We start from the raw sequence: 16,971 nt of genomic DNA on the forward strand, positions 1-16,971 counted from the left end.
TTCTTTTTCAGATTCTTTTCCCTTATAGGTTATTACAAAATATTGAGTAGAGTTCTCTGTGCTATACAGTAGGTCCTTGTTGGTTATCTATTTTATATATAGTAGTGTGTATATGTTAATCCCAAACTCCTCATTTATTCCCCCTGCTTTCCCCTTTGGTAACTATAAGTTTGCGTTCTGTGTCTGCGGGTATATTTCTGTTTTGTATATAAGTTCACTTGTATCACATTTTTTTTTTAGATTCTACATAAAAGCGATATCATGTATTTGTCTTTCTTTGTCCAGTATGCTTCACATAATATGATAATCTCTAGGTCCATCCATATTGCTGAAAATAGCATTATTTCATTTTTTTATGGCTGAGTAATATTCCATTGTATATATATATATATATATATATATATATACCACATCTTCATTATCCATTCATCCGTCAATGGACATTTAGGTTGCTTCCATGTCCTGGCTATTGTAAATAGTGCTGCTTTGAACACTGGAGTGCATGTATCTTTTCAAATTATGGTTTTCTCCAGATATATGTCCAGGAATGGGATTGAAGGATCATATGGTAGCTCTATTTTTAGTTTTTTAAGGAACCTCCATACTGTTCTCCATAGTGGCTGCACCAATTTACATTCCCACCAACAGTGTAGGAGGGTTCCTTTTTCTCCACACCCTCTCCTGCATTTATTATTTGCAGATGCTTTAATGATGGCCATTCTGAGCACTGTGAGGTGATACGTCACTGTAGCTTTGATTTGCATTTCTTTAATTAGCAATATCGAGCATCTTTTCATGTGCTTTTTGTCTATCTGTATGTCTTCTCCGGAGAAATGTCTATTCAGATCTTCTGCCTATTTTTTGAATGGGTTGTGGTTTTTTTTTTGATATTGAACTGTATGTATGAGCTGTTTGTATATTTTGGAGATTAATCCCTTGTCAGTCACATTGTTTGCAAATATTTTCTCCCATTCTGTAGGTTTCCTTTGCATTTTGTTTATGGTTTCCTTTGCTGTGCTAAAGCTTTTAAGTTTAATTAGGTCCCATTTGTTTATTTTTGTTTTTATTTCCATTGCTCCAGGAGATGGATCCAAAAAGATACCGTTATGATGTATGTCAGAGTGTTCTGCCTATGTTTTCCTCTAGATGTTTTAGAGTATCTGGTCTTACATTTAGGTCTTTAATCCATTTTGAGTTTACTTTTGTGTATGGTGTTACAGAATGTTCTAATTTCATTTTTTTACATGTAGCTGTCCAGTTTTCCCAGCACCACTTACTGAAGAGACTGTCTTTTTCTCCACTGTATATTTTGCCTCCTTTGTTGTTGATTAATTGACCATAAGTGCATGGATTTATTTCTGGGCTTTCCATCCTGTTCCATTGATCTATATGTCTGTTTTTCTACCAGGACCATACTGTTTTGACTACTGTAGCTTTGTAGTACGGTCTGAAGTCAGGGAGCCTGATTCCTCCAGCTCCATTTTTCTTTCTAAAGATTGCTTTGGCTATTCGGTGGTCTTCTGTACTTCCATACAAATTTTAACATTGGTAATTTGATAGGGATTGCACTAAATCTATAGATTGCCTTGGGTAGTATAGTCATTTTGACAATACTGATTCTTCCAATCCAAGAACATGGTGTATTTTTCCATCTGTTTATGTCGTCTTCAGTTTCTTTCACCAGTCTCTTACAGTTTTCAGAGCACAGGTCTTTTGCCTCCCTAGATAAGTTTATTCCTAGGTATTTTATTCTTTTTGATGCGATGGTAAATGGGACTGTTTCCTTAATTTCTCTTTCTGATCTTTTGTTGTTAATGTATAGAAATGCAACAGATTTCTGCGTATTAATTTTACATCCTGCAACTTTACCAAATTCTTTAATGAGCTCTAGTAGTTTTCTGGTTATATTATTATTTAAAGAAATATTTTCATCAATGGGAAAAGAATAGTCTCTTCAACAAACGATGCTGGGACAATGGGCTAGCTATATGTAAAAGAATGAAGTTGGGGGCTTCCCTGGTGGCGCAGTGGTTGGGAGCCCGGCTGCTGATGCAGGGGACATGGGTTCATGCCCCGGTCTGGGAGGATCCCACATGCCGCGGAGCGGCTGGGCCCGTGAGCCATGGCCGCTGAGCCTGTGCATCCAGAGCCTGTGCTCCGCAACAGGAGAGGTCGCAGCAGTGAGAGGCCCGCGTACTGCAAAAAAAAAAATAAATAAATAAAGCATGAAGTTGGACCCTACCTACCTCACACCATACATGAAAATTAACTCAAAATGGATCACAGACCCAAATGTAAGGGCTAAAATTATTAAACTCTTAAAAGGAAACAGAGGAGTAAATCCTTGTGACCTTGGGTGAGGCAATGGTTTTGCAGATAAAACACCAAAGCACAGGTGGCAAAAGAAAAAACAGACAGGGCTTCCCTGGTGGCGCAGTGGTTGAGAGTCTGCCTGCCGATGCAGGGGACATGGGTTCGTGCCCCGGTCCGGGAAGATCCCACGTGCCGCGGAGCGGCTGGGCCCGTGAGCCATGGCCGCTGAGCCTGCGCGTGCGCGTCCGGAGTCTGTGCTCCGCAACGGGAGAGGCCACAACAGTGAGAGGCCCGCGTACCACAAAAAAAAAAAAAGAAAAAGAAAAAACAGATAAACGAGACTACATCAGAATTAAGATAATCGTTCCCACCTAGAGGCCAGACATTGTGTGTAATACTAACAATAAAAGAACTAACATGTATTGAGTGCTTACTGTGTGCTAGACATTGTTCTCAGCGCTTTACATATATTAGCTCATTTAATCCTCACAACCACCCCAGGAGATAGGTATTACAATCTCCATTTTACGAATTAGAAAAGGCAGGCACAGAGAGTTAAGAGATATGCCCAGGGCCACATACTAAGTAGTGGAACATGGATTCAAACTCAAGTAGTTTGATTCCAAAGGTATTTCTTACCACTATGAGTACTACCTAAAAATAGCTTCACAGTTTGTTTGCTTGTTGCTGTGCGAGTAGGTTAAGACCGTTGATGCTGCCTTCTCCCAAAACACCTACGCACATGCACTGAGCGCTCATACAATTAATACAACCCGACCCTTCACCATCACCAGCCCTCTCTGCCTTTGGCCCCAGACCTCAAGTCTGCTGCACAAGTTGTCACTGGCACTGCTTTGGTACCAGCACTCACATCCCTGTGCCTCAGCAGAGGTCAGTGACAATTACACATCCCATTCTCATCCTCAGGTTGTTCCAAACTCATCTTAGGCACAGGAAGCAGAGCCAACTGCCCCTCCAGGGGTTTACCTGGAAACTGGTTTTCAAACTTTTTTAATGGTGGCCCACAGCAAGAAATATTTCTCACTGACACAGTATACAGATATGCACCTAAGTAAAACCAAAGTTCAGCATATTTACTATTTGGCATATACTCTGGTATTTTTACTTTCTGTTTCCTTCCTTCCCCTTTTTTTCTTTTTTTAAATATTGGTCACAACCCAACATGCTGAAACCTGTAATTTGACAAACACTGAACTAGAGAAATACAGACATTAATGAAATTATCTGCTTTCCCACAAATAAAAACCTTTATGTTCCCACCCACTAGTCCTCAATATATATTTGCTGAACTGAGCTACAAAAAAACAGTACTTAATTGTTACACCTTAGAGTGAACTAATTTATTAGTAAATTCCACCATCACACTTCTTCCGCAGTCTAAGTTTTTTCTCAAAGGGGAATATCCAAATAATAGTTCTACATGCAAAAGTAGGTATATATTTGTTTACTAAGACTATTGCTTATTATCGCTGGGGTCAATCTCAAAAGATCGGAGAGCAGTGATCCCTGCCATTTACGCTCATAGGCGGATTACTGTCCTATCACACACATGTAAAACATATATGCTTTTATTTTAAATTATGGAATAAGGCAGGCAGAAATCTAAAATTCTGCATATTCCCTGACAGCCCAGTTTCATCTGTGTATTAAGAGCAGGAAGTCTAGTCCCCAGTGGATTTTCTCCTCCCTCTGTGACCCTACTGATAAGAAATGGTCACCCTGGTGAGGGAGGGGAAAGTGAGTGTTGTAAGTTGATAGTGGAAGTCCCAGAATGTCAGCAGATTTCCAAATGGAAGATTAAAAGTGTAACAGCACAGTGCTGGTATTTAGGAGGTGGTCAACGGGACATCTGCTGGATAAATTAATATGATAAATAAAGTATTTACTCTTTAAATTTGTTCTGCCATTCACAGTCATACTTAACTGCCACCTATTTAAACGGCAAAGCCTTGGAAATTAAAACCAAATGGCAAAGAAGTTGACAGAAGATACACGACCAGTAAGTAGCAACGCTGAATTACCCAACTCACTGTTTCCTTCTCTGTTCTATTGACACCCCAAAATAAAAAGCCACTTTCTTAGGTAGGGATGATAAAGTGGGTATTAAGACGTCTGTATAACTGGAAACAAGTTCCACATTCATTTATTATCTCTGCGCATAAGATGATTTGTAGATTACATGAATAAAAAGATTCACGGAATTTGCTCTCTTAAATGGTGGAGGGAATAAACTGACAAACTAAAGCAAATCCATCTTTGATCTAGTTAAGGTTGTAAAGGACTACCAAAAAACTACAAATTAAACATCTGTTTATTAAAAAACAAAAACAAAACTTTAAAATACAATTTAAGCCACCAGTCTCCTGTGGCCTCGTGTCTGCACGAAACAGAGACCTCAATGCTGGGAAAACAGCCAAAATCACAAACCTAATCTACGTGGCAAGAGACCTGTTCACTTTTTGATATCTTGAAACACAAAGCATTTTTAACTTACAACAAGCCATGAGATGGTATAAAATTAATCATACTAAAAGTGTCAGCTAATTTTAGAACATAGAGCTAGAGATAGTAATATGAAACACATATAATTGAAAATTTTAAATTCATATACTGTGGGCAAAATAAATCTAAAGACAGGCTTTGTTTTATACTATTATTTTAGAATACAAAGACTTTTTGACATAAGATGAATTAATTTGTAGAAAGAGATTTAATTTTCTAGTTGCCTAGAAGATTAAAGGTAAGAGAAGTACAATCAGGACTTGAATCCTAAAATCATTTTACAAAGGATCTACAGAATGCCCCTATGGCAATAAGAATCTAACACCTGGATTTTCAAATAACGTGCAAAAAATGCCAACTACTGATACTTTCAGGAGGGAATAAAAATGAACAAATTCATCTATTATAATAGGAAGAAAAAAGCTTTACTACTTAAATATATGTCTGAGCTAATGGATGTCAAGAAATGATTTCAGGTAGAAACTTTAAAAAACAAAACAAAACAAAAAAAACCTTGGGAACTCCATGGTGGTCCAGGGGTTAGGACTCAGCGCTTTCACTGCTCTGGGTCCGGGTTCATTCCCTGGTCAGAGAACTAAGATCCCGCAAGCCGCTCGACGCAGCAAAAAATAAATTAATTAATTAAAGGGCTTCCCTGGTGGTGCAGTGGTTGAGAATCTGCCTGCCAATGCAGGGGACACGGGTTCGAGTCCTGGTCTGGGAAGATCCCACATGCCGCGGAGCAACTAGGCCCGTGAGCCACAATTACTGAGCCTGCGCGTCTGGAGCCTGTGCTCCGCAACAAGAGAGGCCGCGACAGTGAGAGGCCCGTGCACCGCGATGAAGAGTCGCCCCCGCTCGCCGCAACTGGAGAAAGCCCTCGCACAGAAGCGAAGACCCAACAGACAAAAATAAAAATAAATAAATAAATAAAATTTTTTAAATTAACTAATGAAAAAGAAAAAGAAAAACCCTCAAACTTTATTTCAGAAGGAAAGCCACACCTCTTGTGGTTTAAGACCAGTATTAGTCTAGCATTCAAGTTCCTCTGGGATCTGGCACTCTTCTACCTTCCTATAGGAGCCCTTTAGCTGACCCAGTGACACAACAAACCTAATCAGGGAACAACATACTAGGCACCTGGTCCCATCAGAGCACTTACGAGCCTATCCTCCCCACCAGGAACGCGTATCAAATCCCATGTGGACGTGGAAACTCGGCCGACTTTGATAAGACTTGTCAAAAGAAGACTGGTCTCCACTCCCCCGCCCCGCAAAGAACAGGCTCACAGAACATGCAGTCTGTACCAGTCACGAGAAATTAGCTTCCTTGGGGTTTCATTTGTCTGTAAACCTGGGAAGCCTTCTTACGCTCCTACCGGACGGCACATGCCAAGTTATCACAGGGACATACACGGTGCAGAGCAGTGTGTCTCCACAATCAGACTATGAGTCTCATCATCTGCACTGAATCCTGACTTTTCTTAAACATTTCTCTACCTCAGTCTTGTCAACAGGAAAATGGGGATTATAACCGTTCCTACTTCACAGTCTGTGACAGGGATGAAAATAATGTGCTACACATCAATGAACTGACACACGTAAAGCACTTATTAGAACAGTGTATAGCTCTTATTAATATCACCCTTACTACTCCCACCAGTTCTCCACAGCACCTGGGAGTGCCTTAGACACACAAGAGAGCTCAACACAAACTTCAAATGAAACAATATTCAAATAATGCTAAAAGTCCTAAAGATGAAACCCACTAGTAAGGGCCTGTTAGAATAAAAAAGAATTCAACCCCAAACTACCTAAACTTCATGAACAAATAAGGAAAAAAGTCAGAGTATAAAACTAACAACCCAAATAAACCAAAGGTTTTCTTTCCCCCACTTGATGAAAATGGAAGAGACATTTTATGAAAGAACTTCATAGTGTCTGATAGGAAATTTACCCCCAAAGATAACTATTTCTAAAATGTCATATTAATTTCTAACTCCTAATCCATCAACAATATATTAACTAATTCTATTTTGTTTTAAATAACTTTACTTATTTTATCTATTTATTTTTGGCCGTACTGGGTCTCCGTTGCTGCGTGCGGGCTTTCTCTAGTTGCGGTGAGCAGAGGCTGCTCTTCCTTGTGGTCCACGGGCTCTAGGCACGCGGGCTTCAGTAGTTGTGGCTCGCGGACTCTAGAACGCAGGCTCAGTAGTTGCGGCACACGGGCTTCATTGCTCCGCGGCATGTGGGATCTTCCCGGACCAGGGCTCGAACCCGTGTCCCCTGCATTGGCAGGCGGATTCTTAACCATTGCACCACCAGGAAAGCCCTAATTCTATTTTTAATCTACATATATTTCTAGTCTCTGTATTATTCACTTAAGTGGGAACTGTCATATTTACCATCTTGCCTGGACAAGGAGCATTAAATCTAATTTATTCCACAAAGGTAATTCCTAACTCTAGCACTCAGGGATTCAGTAAACAGTCTCTGTTTCCTTCACTGATATCCTTTACAATTTGATACTTGGGCTATCTGCCTCTCCGCTCTTTCCCAGTCCCAAGAGATATTTCTAGTCATTGCAATTTTGTCCTTACAGGGAAGCTGATTCTTTTTCTTGATTCATGTTAACTGCTTGTCTCCATATCTCCAGTTCCTTTGTTTTGACCCACGGCCAGAAAAGGTCATAAATAATGGAACACAAATAACCTCTTACCCACAGATGCTAGGATGCTACAGAACGGTCAAGTGAGCCTAATAACCAACTGACCTGTACTACAAAGACACAGTGTTACTCTCAAACAAAACGGCTTAGGTTGGCTGAGGAAGGTCTTGTCAAGGGATAAGGAACCCGTCTGAGCTGCCAAGAGTGGGACTGACTTAGACCTTAAGCAAGGTTCCTAAAGGACTATTTGTGAAAATATAATAGAAGCCAAAAGCTTCTAGTTTAGTAATAATCATACCAGGAACCACGCCTACTCACACATAAGCTTTGGCTTACTTCTTATTACTTGCACACCTTATACAGAGGTGGAGTCCATATGCCAAGTCATGTCAAAGATTGCCATGGCTAACACTGGGAATTTAAATTTCCCAACCCCAGGTCTTCTGGTTTGTTATAAATCAACAAACGGAGGTTGAAACAGCTCAAAGAAAACACAGTTTAATTACTGATTAGCAAATACTGTGACATCTGAACAGTCACCATTCATTCACGTTGTTTCCTGTTTAAAGAAATCCCTACCAGAAAAGGCATGATGGGAACACAGAAAAAAAGGAAAGCATAGGAACACATTAGAAGTGGAAAAACAAACAAACCCAACAATTCTAGGTGCTAAGATGATGAGAAAATTTAATTTTCTTCTTTATGCTTTTAGGTATTTCCCCAAATGTTCTAAAATAATTTATATGTACATATAGATGTATATTTTACTAAAAAGGTAGCTAAGGGAAAGCACAATATATAACCTGATCTTCATATAGTTTTTCTCAAAATCTGAAAAGCACGCTTTTACTAACAACAGAATACTATGGGATATATAAATGTTACAAATGTTCAGAGCCTAAAATAACTGTCTAGAAGACACAAGTCAACCAATAAGTATTTGTTAAATATATTACCATTTTTTCATCCTAATGGAATAATACTAAAGAAAGGTGTTATCGGAATACAAACTATATTTTAAATAAGAGGCTAAACATGCTCAGGAAAATCATGACTTCCTTACTTACAAAATGAGGTCATAATATCATGCAGGAAATTCAGACTAATGTGGCTCATAAATGAAGTCATCTAGCTAAGAGATTTTTCTTGTGGTTCAGTTTTTTTTTTCTAGAACTGCCAGTCTATTTTCAGAACAACCAGTTTAAGAAAAATGAAAAAAGGGCAGTTTAATTAACATGTAATCAGTTCTGGCAGTGCCTGCCGAAAGACTTACATGAATGCTGGGCGCTTTTCTGGCTTTTACAAACTACTGACTCTGATTTTTTCTGATGTGTAAAAATGATCCTATATGTTTTTATCATATAAATTTTTTACCAGATACCTGTGGAAGACAATGTAGTTAATCAGCTGAATGCATGCTAAATAAAAATATTCATATAAAACAGTGTTCCTCTCTACTGCCATTTGAAAGTGTTCTAAAAGGCAGGTAGAGCTTCTCCTAGGAATTGACGTTAGGGTGCAGGCGCTCCACGGTAACCGGCAGCAGCTGAAATCCAATGGCACCGGGACACGCACCGGATTCCGCGGTGTGAATTACGGTGGAGAAGCGCCACTGCCCGCGCCACCCGGCAGGACCGGGGCGCGCTGTGACGGCGGCCGCGATGCGCACGCAGGGAACAGCCGGACCAGGACCCTCCGAGGCCCTCGACACCCACGGCCCGGGAGCAGCCCCGCCGCCCGCCCGCATTACCTCGCCTGTGCAGCTCCCGCAGGGGGATGCAGTCTCCTCCCCCGTCGTAGGGCAGGTAGGGGTCGGAGGCGGCGTCCATGGCCGAGGTCCGCAGGAAGAAGCGGAGGGAAAGCTCGCGAGCTCACCGCCCGCGCGCGCCCCGCAGCCCCGCCGCAGCAGGATGGGCAGCCGCCATGCCCGACCGGTCGGCGCGCGCAGCCCCGCGGGCTGACGTCACCAAGGTGCCACGGTTGGCAGAGCGACGGGCTCGCCTCCCCATCAAGCGGGTCCTGCTACGTGTGACGGTGACTAAGCCCGGGGGGTGACAGACCAAACAGCTTCCACAGCAAGGGGGCAACCACAAGACGGCGACAGAAACCGTACTTCTCGGTTTCCGACACAGAGCTGTGAACGGAAATTCTGCGTGTCCACAACGCATGAACCTTTTCCTTCCTAATGGAGATAAATGCGAGGGACACTTTAATAAGGCCGTGTGATTTTACTGTAAAAATATACTAATTTGTAGGTAGTAACGTCACGTGAATCATAAAGACCTAGAAGATACCAAAGGCTTCAAGAAACTTGGGTTTAAAAACCTATTCCTAATTATCTAAAATGTACTAATGCGGACTTCTACTGTGTATTCAAATTTTCAGTAACTGGGTCGGTACTAATCCCCTTCAGCAGCCTCTTATTTCCTTCCTTCAAGAAACTGGCGAGTAAGACATTCCAGGTGTGAGGAGAAAGAAACTTAACATCCTAAGTAAGTAACTTAGCTAGTTGTGAAACTATGCAAAAAAGAGATGTACTAGGTGGGAGATTTCCTCTCTCCTGACTTCTTTTCCTACCTCACAAAGATTTTTGTTGTGCTGAAAAAATAAATAAATAAAATAAAAAGGCTTTCAGTGAAATATGTCTCAAAGTGCACTCTGTCTCTTTGCTAGACATTTTATGAAATTCAGAAATAAAGGAACTCTTTTTGTTTGAAACTGTCGTTCCAACCAAAAGAAAAAGAAAAAGCGGATGCTCATTAAGCTGAGCGCAAACTTTTACAGCTGCCTCTCAGTCGACTGCTCTAGACTAGGAGATTCTCCTTCCGAAATAGCTATGGCGGGGCGTTGCCACTAATCAGAAATGCGCTATTCACTAGAAGCAGCTCCACAGGACTCAGAGGCTTTGTAAAATTTGTTTTCCTAAGTACTGAATGAGCCAACCCTAAGGTCTCCTCCAATTCAACGATTTTATATGAGAACTGGGGGCAAGAGAAGGAAAGAGAGGACTCAGATGGCAGTAAAGAGAGAAATTCTATTCGTCTAGTACATCTTAGATATTTGGGAACTTTTAAAAAATTAGATTAAATAAAGTTTTTAAATTTCAAAAAGTTTGCACCTCAGAAAGACATACCTTCCTATAAAATCCCACCTGGGATTTGGGAAAAAAGGTTCTGGGAAAGCAGTATAGACTAGTTACTGCCATAGGACTATTCCATCTAATTCTGATTCTGGCTATTAACATTTATGAAATGACCATGGGTGGCTTTCTCTTTCTATTTTCTGTATTTTTCCAATTTTCTTGGAAATGATTTTTTTCTTTTTTCTGCGTGGAGAAAGGCGTCAGAGCCCAGCAACTCCACCCCCCCCCCCCCCCCCCCCCCCCCCCCCCCCGAAGTAGCTCATTTGTCACCCAGTAAGACTGCAAGGCAAGGGGTCAGAGCCCAGCAACTCCACCCTCCCCGCCGTCCCCCCCCCGCCCCGCCCTGGCACGACCCTGTCCCGTCCGAGCCCCCAACGCCCCGAAATGATTTTTTTAAACAAGGAAAGCGAACTTTTAAACAAAGAGCTAACTTTGTTAAATTAACTGAGTATAAATTTGGTCCTTTTTGGTACTTTGGTGTGTTAAGTTCTACTATTATAAGACTTTAAAAAAATATATGCTATATGGCATTTATAAATTAGTTTTTATACTACTTACATCCTTCCATGCCTTTTTATAAAATGAAAAGCTATCTACAAGTTTTCCTGGTAATTTGTAGGCACTCTCTTAACCTGTTTTTCCTGATTTACAACTTGGTCATACAGGAAAAATGAAAATGACAGCTAGCTAACGCTAACTAGAGCGGGAAGAATACCTCCCCTATAAAATACATTAACAGTGTCGCATAGGTAGAAGTTTTGTAGCATAAGTAAAAAGTTTCGAATATTTTTAAAGAACAAAACATTTGTATATGTATGCATGTATATATAATATGTTGTGTACCTGTATAGAGTTAAGTTTAAAATGAGATATACCAAACTTAACAATTATCACTGAGGAAGGAATGAGGTGGAAGTGGGGAGGATGATGGTACGTTCAGTTTTTACTTTACATAAAGTTCTACGTTGTTTAAAATTCTTAAACAAATATATTACTTATTTAATTTTGAAATACATGATTACTTTTGTAATGATAAATCTGAAAATTAAAAAAATTGCAGAAATGAACACATTTCTCATGCTTATGGGGTCCATGGCTGCCACTTTCTCCTAAAGTAAAAGAATTATTATTCAGGCTAAGGTGCCTTCCAATTACACTTTAGAAAGGGAAGAGGTAAACTGGAAGGTGTGGCCGAAGAGGACTTGGACACAGATTAGGTATTATCAGACCAAGAGGCTGACTTACAGTTAAAGAGAGCAGAAGACAAATTCAAGAATTCCTCGGCACGGCTGTGGGCAGGGCAGGGGAATGCTCATGCTACCTACAGACTGGCACTTGCCATCTCCCTCTGCAAGGAGCACATCACGAGCCGCTGCGGCCGCTGAACTGCAGCACCCCCTGAAAGGAGTTCAGGGTGGAGCGCAGGACTGAGGCGCTCTGGGCTCTGGGGAAAACTGGCAGAACAGGTCTTCAGAGAGTTAGCTATTTTCAGGAGCCAATTTTATGAGCCCAATTCTTGCATCTCCTCGTTTCTAGAAAAGCACTAAAATCCTTCATAGTGACGTCTGCTCCACGTGACTAGCAGAAACCTTCTGCAAAAAATATGTGCTGACTGCATGGACTCCCCCTTCACCAAAATCACATATATACTGACCTTGCCCCCACCTCTTTGGAACAGTTTCTCAGAGGTCTCTGAAATGCTGTCTCCCGGGCTATAGTCCTCATTTTGCCCCAAATAAAACTTAACTCACAACTCTCACATTGTGCTTTTTTTTTTTTAGTCGACACGCCGGACAGAACCTCTGAAGAAACAAAACACTTAAGTGGCAGCATAAAAAAGGACTTAGAATTTCAAAAGGGGCAGGTACTTCTACTTCCAAATGCACCCTCGATTCTAACCTCAAACTGATGTGGGATTCTGGAGGTGTGAGAATCAGGGAGGCACAGGGCATGATTATATGATTATAACCATGCACTATAACTACACGTACATAACTATATGTAATGTTCAACCTTCAAGCCCCTCCGAACCCACATGATCCAAGAAATCTACATTATAAGTGCTTAAAAAATAAAAAACAAAAATGTTTTTTATCTTTAGATCTAACTACCAATTTACAGGAAATACAGGAAACAGAAACATGTTAAATGACAGCTCAGGAACACAATCAGGAAAACTCAAAATGGGAAACAAATGACCTGATTTGTTCGTTTCTTCAACAAATACACAGTAAGGAAAAAAAAAAAAGGGAAGGGGAGCCCTATAGAATTTTTTTTTTGAGATCTAAAAGACATGTCAACCAGTTTCAATGTACAATTTTTTATGAAACAATTGGGGAAATGTGAAATAGACAAGATCACTGATTACAAGGAATTATTTATTTTTTAGATGTAATAGCCTTTAAAAGAATTATTATCTTTTAGACATACATAATGCGATATATATAGAAAAAAAGCAACCCAGAGCTGAAGAGTAGTTAAAACAGACCCCAATGCAGAACTTGGCTCAATGTTCTTTGGATTAGGATTTGCATGCTCCTTTTTTTTTTGTTAATTCCTTTAAAAAAAGACTTGCAATCACCATTACCATTTAACAGTTTACTAGAGGTCCTAGCCAGTGCAGTCAAGCAAAGGCAGATGGGGAGGGGATAGCTATAAGGATTAGGAAGAAACAAAATTGCCACTGCTTGCCAATGATATGACTATATCTTAAAGACATCACAAATAAGTCATTAGAATTAGTAAGAGTTGAACAAAGTTGATGAATTTTCAAAAATCAATATTCAACAACTGAATTTCAAAATATACCAGCATATAAAATATTGAATTTTCAAATAAAAACAGCATTAACTATCAATAGCATTAAAAAATTACCTAGAAATTAGTGTAACAAAGAATGAAGACAAAGTCAACAGGAAAGACTAAAGCCATTTAAAATGACCCAAATATATGGAGAAGTATATCATGTTCATGAACTGAAACATTCAAACTGATCTACAGACTTAATAAAATGCCAATCAAAAAACCAAACAGGATACTGTAAATCAACTATACTTCAATTTAAAAAACAAAACAAAACCCAAACAGGCATTTCTGTGACAAACTCAGCTAAAATTTACATGGAAATGAAAAGGCCCAGGAATAATTAAGACACTCTTAAAGATAAGGTGAGAGGACTTGCTTTACCAGACACTGAGACTGTTTATAAAGTTAGAGTGATTAAAACAGTGCTTTTGACATAAAGCTAGAAAAATAACCAACAGTACAGAATAGGGAGTCTAGAAATAGACCCTCCTTTACATATGACCCTTGATATATATCAGAGGTGGCTCTATAAAAGAGTGGGTAAGAAAATGGTTTTCTTAGTAAGTAGCACTGGTACCATGGGCTACCTACATGAAAAAAAAAAAATTAAATACACCCTTATCCATACACACCCACAAAAATCACTCAGAGGGTTATAGACTTGAATGTGAGAGGCAAATAAAGCTCTTACAAAATAATAGGGAAAAATATCTTCATGACCTCAGGGTAGGGAAATTTTTCTTACGACAAAAAGCATTAGCCATAACACAAAAGATTATGACACAGGACCACATTACAATTAAGAACATCTGTTCACAGTCTGTCCATTAGGAGAATGTTATAGACTGAATGTTTGTATCCCACCAAATTTATACATTGAAAACTAAAAATTTTATATATTGAATCCCCAATGTAGTCGTATTTGGAGGTGACTGGATCATGAGGGTGGAGCCCTCATGAACAGGGTTAGTGCCCTTATAACAGAAACCCTAGAGAGCTCCCTAGAGGACACAGAAAAAGATGGCAGACTATGAACCAGAAGCAGCTCCTTCTCACCAGACATGGAGTCAGCCAGTGCCTCAATCTTAGACTCCTGGCCTCTAGAACTGTGAGAAATCAACGTCTGTTGTTGAAGCTACCCAGTCTGTGGTATTTTTGTTATGCAGCCCAAACAGACCAAGACAGAGAGTGAAATACCACCCACAGAATAAAAGATATTTACAACACATTTAACAAAAAGCTTGTTTACAGAAAATAAATAACTTTTACATACCTCTAAGACAGATATGCCAACAGAAAAATCAACAAATGACTTGAATAGGTACTTCAAAAATTTTTTTTCAAATGGCTCATCAGCATGACAAGATGCTGAATCTCTTTGGCTACCAAGGAAATGCAAATTAAAACCACAATCAGAATCCATAACCTAGCCAGCAGATGGACAAACTTAAAAGTCAGACATCATCAAGTGGTCGGTGAATGTGGAGCCAGGGAAGCTCTCATACATGCTTACCTGAGTGAAAAGTGGAACACCACCATGGAGAACATAGCCTACAACCCAGCAAGTTCACACCCAGACCAATGAAATTTGTGCACATACCCACTAGGATACATGGATAGTATTCAAAATAGCACTGTCTGTTCCCACCAAAAACTGTTAAGAACTCAAAGATCCATCAGTAGTAAAATGAGTAGGTATACTGTGGTGTATTTATAAAAAAGAATGATATAGTCTACAGCAACATCACAAACGCTACTACTTGCAGCAAAGAAGATTCTTCAAAATCATGCTGCATAAAAGCAAGAAACAGGGCTTCCCTGGTGGCACAGTGGTTAAGAACCCACCTGCCAATGCAGGGGACACGGGTTCAAGCCCTGGTCCGGGAAGATCCCACATGCTGCAGAGCAACTAAGCCCAAGCACCACAACTGCTGAGCCTGCGCTCTAGAGCCTACAAGCCACAACTACTGAGCCCGTGTGCCGCAACTACTGAAGTCCACACGCCTAGAGCCCGTGCTCTGCGACAAGAGAAGCCACAATGAGAAGCCCGCGCACCACAACGAAGAGTAGCCCCTGCTCGCCGCAACTAGAGAAAGCCCGCGCACAGCAACGAAGACCCAACGCAGCCAAAAATTAATTTTTTTTAAAAAACAAGAAAAAAATATTTACGTATGATTCCATTTATTTAACCTTCAAAAACAGGGCAAAGCTAAATTATAATCCCATTGATGCATACTTAGACGATCAAACCATAAAGTAAAGTGAAAAAAGTGACTAGACAAAGAGAAAACAGTATTTATCTCTAGGGAAAGGGAAGGGGTTGTGATCAGCAAGCTTCTGGAGTACAGTAATCCTTTATTTTCTTAACCTGAGTGGGTTGCAAAGGTGCTTGCCTTGTAATAATTCATTAAGCTGCACAAGTATGCTTTACGCATTTTTCTGACGTGTGTTATACCTCACAATTCAAAAGTCTGAAAAGTTAGAAATTTATCCTAAATATCTCTAATTCTACTAACATTTAGTGTGGACTTATTATTCTTTTTTTCTTCCCTATCCTAAACCCCTCTAGTCAAATCTTATTTACAGTGTCTATCAGTTACAGATAACAGGTTCTTAAGTATCTACACTGACTTTCATTTGTTCTAAGCACAGATTCTTCCAAAGAACTTGCTCTAAATGTTAGCGTTTTAGAACTGTTTAAACAGGTCCACAGACGCCCTACGATTTTATGTATTTACTTCAGCTGATGATTTTATAGGCTTAGTTCATAACTCCTGAAGCCTTTTTCAACTGAAACTTTTAACTGGAACCACAACACAAAACGGGATTTAACCGACTATTTTCTCAACTCTCCCAAGAACGGTGCATAAGTAATGCTCTACGTGCACAGGAACAAAGTCAATTCATTACATCATGACATTAGGGTAAGAGGGGTAGAGTACACATACCAAACAATTATTCATTGACCGAGTAATTTTAGTTAACTTTCTATGGACCTCTTTTTGTGGAGCAATGACAATAATTACAGGTGACAGTTGAAGTACAAATCACCAGGCTCTATATATGAAAATCAAAACTAAGCTCATTTCTTTCCAATGACCTTCCTGAGGATATCCAACCAGTATTTGATTGGCTTTCCATTGGTATTTTAGGCTAATTGCATCAAGGCACCACTTTACAATACCAAGTTCTTTTTCCTAGTTCATTAGTAACATCTTGAATTACAGCACTTCATAAACTTAGTATGGCTTAGTTCTCCCTAAATGTGTGACCTAACCCTTATCCAAGCACACACATTTGGGAAGTCCCCTACTCCACACATATTAAGTAGGAAATACAGGTGCAGAAAATATTTACAAGGTAGTTGTGTCAACAGAATGTGAATGGTGTTAAATGTGTTAAGAACACTGCTTAGAATAAGTATCAGATGAACCCTAGAATTATTTGCTCATTTCTAAAAATAATTCTGAGTAGACGGTTTGAAAGAGTTTTGACCTTCTGCTGACAGATAACCATTA

The 16,971-nt window shown here is 39.9% G+C and overlaps 1 protein-coding gene across 6 annotated transcripts in view; it reads right to left on the minus strand.

The window, feature by feature from the left end:
* The window catches only part of CLCN3 (chloride voltage-gated channel 3), an 86,300-nt gene that overhangs the window by 42,205 nt on the left and 27,124 nt on the right, over window positions 1–16,971 (minus strand). Inside the window, exon 1 of one of the 6 annotated variants that reach the window (XM_024130803.3) lies at window positions 9,257–9,418. The exons of the other annotated variants lie outside the window; for them this stretch is intronic. Coding sequence (XP_023986571.1) covers window positions 9,257–9,335 — 79 coding nt within the window. The 5' untranslated portion in view covers window positions 9,336–9,418. Of the gene's footprint in view, window positions 1–9,256; window positions 9,419–16,971 lie in introns of those variants that run through there. 6 annotated transcript variants of the gene reach the window in all.

The sequence above is a fragment of the Physeter macrocephalus genome, chromosome 9 (genome assembly GCF_002837175.3).
Source record: "Physeter macrocephalus isolate SW-GA chromosome 9, ASM283717v5, whole genome shotgun sequence".
Lineage (NCBI taxonomy): Eukaryota > Metazoa > Chordata > Mammalia > Artiodactyla > Physeteridae > Physeter > Physeter macrocephalus.